We start from the raw sequence: 7,224 nt of genomic DNA on the forward strand, positions 1-7,224 counted from the left end.
GTGATTTCCGGTGCACGGACCATAGATGGACAACATGTATGTACTGTACTACTGTACAAGGATGAACATTTCATTTAATCAGTTGTATATAAGCTAAACCAGCTATATATTAGATATACTACACGTATAGATCCTAGCTTTACATTGGCTATTCCAACAGGCGTCTACGTCTACGTGTAAATGTCAAAATGCTTCCCTCTCAGCGCTCGCGCATGATAGCTGAGATGGTCTCGGACATGATGCGTGCCTACAGCATACGAAGGCATGTCTTCACTCCACCTTGCTTCCAGATTAGCTCCTCCCCTGGTCGACAGCGACGGGGGCAGATCCTCCGGTCGAGTCCCCCAGCTACTCTCGTTGCGGCCCAGCGTTAGAACGAGCTCCTTGCCCTCGGTGAAGAAGCTGTGATCGATCCAGTTCTTCGCGTACGGCCGCCCATCCAGCGTCGCGGACTGGATGTAGATGCTGCGGTAGGTCGGGTCGAAGTTTTTCACGCGCACCGTCGCCGTGCGGTTCGTCAGCGGCGACCGGATCTCGACGTGTGGAAAAAACGGCGGCGTGATGAAGTACACGTTCTGCCCCGGGTTCGGGAACAGGCCCATCATCGACATGGCCACAAACGCGCCCATCGTGCCCGAGTCGTCGTTCCCCGGCAGTCCGTCCGGCGTGGGCTGGAAGTACGACGGGATGTAGAAGTGCACGCGCTGCGCCGATTTGCCGGGTCGCCCGGCGTAGTGGTATTGGTAGACCGTCAGGAATGCCGGCTCGTTGCCAATGTACGTGATGCCCTGGTCGTGGAGGTAGTCCAGTCGACGGACAAACTGCGACGGGCCTCCGAGCAGGGTCACCAGCGTAGCCATGTCGTGTGGCACGAAGCTGTGATGTCAGCAGCAGGTAGTCAATGCCAGCGAGGTGGACATACAATTGATACTCCCAAATGCTGGATTCAAAGGTCTCCGCACCGTCGTTCTGAAGCGAGCACGCTCTCCCGCTGGTGTCGATGTTCGAGCAGGTCAGTGGATCCTATATCATATTAATACCCATACACTAAAACATCATCCCGGACATTTCCTACCTGAAACCCCCAGGTCTGGTTCAGATACCTGGGCTGGAAGAATCCAACAAAACCCGTGTTCGTCCCGTTCAGGTAGGACGTCTGATCCTTCTTGAACAGATTCTGCCAGTACCGCGAGCTCTCCTCATACTTCTCCGCGTCGGCCGTCTTGTTGAGTCCGCGCGCAATCTGCGAAATGGCAAAGTCGTTGTAGCTGTACTCGAGCGTGCGCGAGATGCTGCGCGTCATGGTGCCGAAGCCCAGGTAGTCAAAGTCCTGCACGGGGATGTAGTGCAGCGATTTCCAGCTGAGGAGGCCGCCCCGGCCCTCGTTCGACCAGTCGTACGGCTCCTCCTCGGCGTCTTTCTGCACCGCTGCGTATCCGGCCTCCCAGTCGATTCCGTCCGTCAGGCCTTTGACGAAGGCGTCGGCCAGGACATTGTCCGCATTGGATCCGCCTTGCGTGTATCCTTCATCGATCGTCAGATGGAATCTAGCACAGACACATCAGATCTTCCTACCTTTGCACAACGACATGCGGCAGTCCGGCAGCCATCCTAAATGCTGCTGCGTGTCGATGAGGGAACGGACGATGCGGGTGACGGTGGAAGGATCCACCAGGGTCAGGAAGGGAAGCGTCGAGCGGAAGAGATCCCAAATACTGATGAATAAAATATTAGCTGAGTTTGTTGAGGACTGCGCAGACGGAACTATCACCTACCAATACAGAGAGTCGAAATACGGCTCCGAACTCTGCCACAGGGGATTTTCCCCCGTGTAGTCCTGCGGGTTGATCATGGTCCGGTAGATGCTGCTGTAGAAGCTGGTGAGGAGGGACGAGTTCACTCCCTCGCGGGACACGCGGATCGGACTGAGCTTCTCCCTCCAGATGCTGACTGCGGCCGAATGGGTGGCATCAAAGTCAAAGTCCGGGATCTCAGATTCTGCATTGGAGCAGGCTTGGTCGCTGCTGATGAAGCTGACTCCCACTCGGGCGAGAATCGTGTCGTCCGGGGGAGCCTCGAAGCGGACGAACGCTCCGCCTGGCAGCGGATACCCGTTGATGCTGCGGGAGATCTTGAGGTGCTTCACGTCGGCACTGGCGCGGGAGTCGACGAAGATGCCATTGTCGCGCAGCTTGGCCGTGCTCTTGAAGTCGGCGCAGAAGTAGAGCACGTAGTCACCGCTGCCGAAGCTGGGCAAGAACCGTCCACTGCCGGTCATGCGGCCGGTCGATTCGTCCACCGTGATGGTCGCATTGTCCTGTCGCGAGTCCGACAGGTCCGTCAGGTCCATCAGGATCAGCGGGCTGGAGGCCCTGGTGGCCGGGAACTGGAAGCGGAAGAGGGAGGTGTGCTGGGCGGTGGTCATGTCGACCTGGATGCCCGACTGCAAGGTGAGGCCAAAGTATCCCGGGCTCGCCTGGACGGAGCCGTTGACGTAGGGGATTTTGCGGGCCTTCTTGGGATACACGCAGCCGTCGACGGTGTCATTCGCGCAGCTGGTATACGGGAAGAGGGCGAAGTTGCCCAGCGAGGGATTTCCCCCCGTGCCGGAGTCGTGCATCGTGGAGAAGCCGGTGATGTTGCTGCCATCGAGGGTGAAGCCACCCTGGTTGCTGTCCGAGTCGGTATCGGCGACGGCCTTGGCCATGCCGTAGGGGAGCGACGCGCCAGCGAACACATTGCCTGAAGGAAGGTCAGATGGCTGCAAGGCAGATAGAGACGGAAATACGCACCTCCATTGGCGCTTCCAATCAACGGATCGACGTATTGAAAGACATCATACGAAAGACTGCTGCTGTTGTCCGCAGCGACAAGCGAGCGACTGAAGCAGAGAACGAGCGACAGGAGAAGCTGGCGTCGCAGCATGACGGTCAGTAACGAACGACTGGAAAGAAGCGACTGGGGAAGGCAATGAACGACTCCCCGCTGCTGCGGAGTGAAGAGAGAAATACTCCGTAGAAAGGAGGCGATGGCATGATTTCTGGCCTGGCAGGGCCCTGGCCGGGGTGGCTGCCGATCCTTGCGGCTTGGGGCTTAGCTGGAGGACGCATGCTGCATGATGGATTGAAGTCTGGACGAGATGAGGCCTTATCAAGCTATCATTAATTAATATTCGGTTGTATCGGCGAGAACTGATAACGGGTGGAGCGAGATGGCGGGCGACTTTTGGGCGACCCCTGTCGATCTGCCGTCAAAATACAGCATCAAAGATTCATTGAAAATGGTTGGTGGAGTATTTACCTGCGGGGAAGAATAGTCTACTATATTAGACCTGTTTACTATGCTAATGTCGCATCTGAATGCTACCCAAGACTGACGCCATTGCTAGTCGAGTGAATTAAACCATTCAATTATCCGTCAAGTATCATTCCCATGCCGATATCCGCGTTCCGGCAGACATGCAATATCAATACTTCCCTGTGGGTACGCGCATGCCAATGTCAGTCTAGAACGTGTTCTACTACCTAGTCCTATACAGACAAAGTTATCTGGAAGAATTCTTGCAATTAATTAAATGCAAACACTGCATTTCCACATAACATCACATGCATCACAAACATCACCAATGCAATTATACCAGAAACAGCTGCCTATGCAGTCTACCTCAACTTCTCCGGCGTATCCGGCTGATTCCTCCAATGCGCCTTTTTCACCGCCTCCTCATCCTCCATTCTCGCCACGATGCGCGCGATGGTCGGATACGCCGCGATATCGACGTCCAGACGCGCCGCGCTCCACGCCGCCGGCACCAGACACACATCCGCCAGCGTGATGTCGTCGCCGACGCTGAAGATGCCTGCCGTTCGGGACACGAGGGCCTCGTAGGCCGCGAAGCCGGCCTGCGTGGTCTCGCGCGCGAGGACCGTCGCGTCGGCGCCGAGCGAGCGCACCCGTTTCTGGATGCGCAGGTTGGTCACGGGCTGGACGTCGGCAGCGAGGATGTTCATCAGGGTGCGGACGAGGGCGCGCTTGTCAGGGCCGGAGGGGAGGAGAGGTCGACGATCGGGTAGAATCTCCTCGAGATACTCCAGCGCGGCGAGCGATTGTGGAATAACCAGACTGGACGAAGAGCCAGCTTCGTTGTTTCCAGCAGACTGCTTGTGCACAACCAGAACAGGCACGCTCAGCGACGGATTCAATGCCCGATGCGCCTCGGAAAACTGCTCGTCCTTGAGCAGATGCACAAAGACGGGATTGTAGGGAATTCCTTTCAGATTCAGGGCGATTCGTAGCCGGGCGGAGCAGGAGGAGCGGAAGTAGGTGTGCAGGTCGAAGGTGGGAAGCGGCTGGGCTGTGGTTGCCATTGAATAGCCCTCGAGTATGCAGATATCTGTGTAGTGTATGTGCCGGTTGAAGTAGTATAGGATTGACGGGTTGAGATGGCCTGACGAGGTTGATTGACTGATATACTCGAAGACAGTGCTAGGACGTCGATATACCAGAACAGGACCCAAGTACAGTACGTGATCTGCAGTCAGCTGTTCTTATACTTATACCCCGTGATCCAGCCCAGTTATGTGTTCCTCTTCATTTCCCCTCTTCCGAGAAAAAGCTACAAGAAAGTCAATCATTAATAAATCAATCCTATCCATGCGGGGAAGATCACAAAATCCTCCGTTAGTTAGTTACTAAGTTACAGTTCCCTATCCGAGGCCAGGCTATCACCGGATCTTTCGAGATCAACCAAGTACTAGTCTAACGGAAGAAGTCTGCTGTATTATTATTCTTATTATTCCGCGGGAGTGAGTCTACCTAATTAACCATACCATATAATAATAATAATTATTATTATTTAATAGGCTATGGCGTAAATGGCTGTGTTTTGTCTGCTCGGTTGGTGACGGAATGGATTCCGCTGCGGTAATATCCGGTGGATCTAGTAGATATTACAAGCAGGGGGATTTTTCATTTTTTTTCATTTTTTTTTCATTTTTTTTTCATTTTTTTTTGCTACAAAGGGAAAAATCATTAATTCGTCTTCAGCTTGATATTTTTGATATTGATATATCGAGATTGGGTATCTGGACATTACATCAGGTACTGCATACATAGAGAGAACTTGTCGTAGGATACTAATCGATTGAATTCATAACAAATCCGTCTAGAGTAAGATATAATGTCTACTTCTCTGCAATACGCTCATCATTGCCTAGTCGAATTAACTGCCATTCAGATTCTGCAACGCCGGCAGAATGCTCCCCACACACTCGCCAAACCCGACGTAGCTGCCCTCCTCGCCCGCCACCGCCCGCAAGGTCACTTCGTCGCCATCCTCCAGGAACACCCGCGTCGAGCCGTCCGCCAGGGTGATGGGCTGCTTCCCCCCCTTGGTGTGCTCGAGCAGACTTCCCTGCGTGCCGGGCTCCTTGCCCGAGATGGTGCCGCTGCCCAGCAGGTCGCCCGTGTTGAGGTTGCAGCCCGTGATGGTGTGGTGGGCCACCATCTGCGCGAACGAGAAGAGCAGGTTTCTCGCGTTGCTGGTCGCGATGCGCGTCGGTTTGCCGCCCGCGTTCTTCAGCTCGACTTCCAGCCGGATGTCGTAGCCGTTCGCAGCCTTCTTCTCGCGCAGATATGGCAGCAGAGTCTCGCGGTTCCCGGGCTCCAGCCCCTGCGCGCGGAACGGCTCCAGCGCATCGATCAGCACCACCCACGGGCTGATGGTCGTGGCGAAGTTCTTTGCGTTGAACGGCCCCAGCGGCACGTACTCCCAGGCCTGGATGTCGCGCGCAGACCAGTCGTTCATCAGCACGAGGCCGAAGATGTGGTCCTCGGCCTGGTCGACGGGGATGGGCTCGCCGAGCTTGTTGCCCTTGCTGATGAAAGCTGCCAGCTCCAGTTCGATGTCGAGACGCTTGCACGGCGAGAAGATGGGCACCTTGGGGTCCGCCGTCGGGTTGGCCAGAATCTGCCCGCTGGGCCGGACGATCGGGGTGCCCGAGGGGACGATGGACGAGGCCCGGCCGTGGTAGCCCACGGGGAGATGCTTATAATTCGGCTGTAGGGCGTTGTCGGGGCCGCGGAAGAGCACGCCGACGTTGTAGGCGTGGTGCAAGCCGGCGTAGAAATCCGTGTAGTCGCCGATCTGCAGGGGTACATGGTTGGTGACCTGCGTCAGCGGGATGAGCGCCTCTTTCTGGAGAGCAGCATTGTCCTTGAGCAGCTGTGGATAGGGCGTGTCGGCCTTGAAGATCGCTTGCAGATACTCGCGGACCTGGCGGTGCACAGGACGGCCCAGGGCGGCGAAGGCGTTCAGCGTCCGCTGGTGGAAGACGTCGAGATGGGGATGGATGGCCGGGAGCTGGGAGAAGCCATTCGCGGAGGCGAATGCGGACAGATTGAGCGCGTAGTCGCCAATGGCAATGGCGGGGACGGGCGACGACGTCGACGCGGTGGAGATGATGCCAAAGGGAATGTTGGCCAGCGAGAAGGGCGAGCTGGGGGGGATCTGGAGCCACGAGGCCGTCATCCTGGTCAGCAGGCGGGAAGCCAGGTTGTCGACAGACAAAAAATTTACTCGAAAGAAAAAATCAACACGCGACAGTCATCTGAACTCAACTGCACGAAATATGCATTATTATTGTATATCAAAAATAAGTTGCTAGCATAGCTAGGAGACTTGTCGTTCCCATCCATCCTGAAGAAAGAAGAACACCAAAATCAGCACCTACAAAAAACACGTCTTTTTAACGCGTCATTCAACTCAGAGAGGCCCCTAGGCCCCGAGAAACCACCATGGAACCCCCCGATCTCCATGGTGGTGGTGTTATTCACGCGTCACCCCCGGCAAACGGCCACGCGGCAAGCCAGCTCACGGAGATCCTGGAGGTACCAGACACCCCAACCCCAAGCCGATGGAATATTCCAGGGCCCCTAGGGCTGGTTATGAATGAGACCGAGCAGGAAAATGATCAAGGAAACCATGAAGAAGTTCAGGATCCCCCTAGATTCCTTAGGGATGGTAAGGCACCATGCCAGGCCAGCAAAGGCCGCGGTATAACCAAACAGCAACGACGAGTCATCCAGAGACCCTTAGGGAATAAAGAAGCACTCCGAACCCCTCTTGCCAATATCAGCAAACAATTCCAGGCCTTAGCAGGCAATGTGGAACGAGCCTTTGAGCAGCAGACCCAGATCCAACAACAGGCACGCCAGGGGACCTAGAGA

The 7,224-nt window shown here is 55.6% G+C and overlaps 2 protein-coding genes across 2 annotated transcripts; both read right to left on the minus strand.

The window, feature by feature from the left end:
* Nucleotides 1-170: 170 nt before the first annotated feature.
* Nucleotides 171-2,925, minus strand: T310_9332 (Alpha-1,2-mannosidase family protein; the record flags this gene model as incomplete). Its single annotated transcript, XM_013468212.1, has 6 exons — nt 171-876; nt 923-1,023; nt 1,076-1,524; nt 1,576-1,715; nt 1,776-2,742; nt 2,793-2,925. The coding sequence occupies 6 exons, from the start codon at nt 2,923-2,925 to the stop codon at nt 171-173; spliced, it is 2,496 nt and encodes an 831-aa protein (XP_013323666.1).
* Nucleotides 2,926-3,659: 734 nt separating this feature from the next.
* On the minus strand, nt 3,660-6,526 carry T310_9333 (Fumarylacetoacetase; the record flags this gene model as incomplete). Its single annotated transcript, XM_013468213.1, has 4 exons — nt 3,660-4,538; nt 4,827-4,936; nt 5,109-5,161; nt 5,268-6,526. 4 exons carry the CDS (start codon nt 6,524-6,526, stop codon nt 3,660-3,662), a joined length of 2,301 nt encoding a protein of 766 aa, XP_013323667.1.
* Nucleotides 6,527-7,224: the final 698 nt, after the last annotated feature.

This window comes from Rasamsonia emersonii (assembly GCF_000968595.1).
Source record: "Rasamsonia emersonii CBS 393.64 chromosome Unknown ctg1118621762059, whole genome shotgun sequence".
Lineage (NCBI taxonomy): Eukaryota > Fungi > Ascomycota > Eurotiomycetes > Eurotiales > Trichocomaceae > Rasamsonia > Rasamsonia emersonii.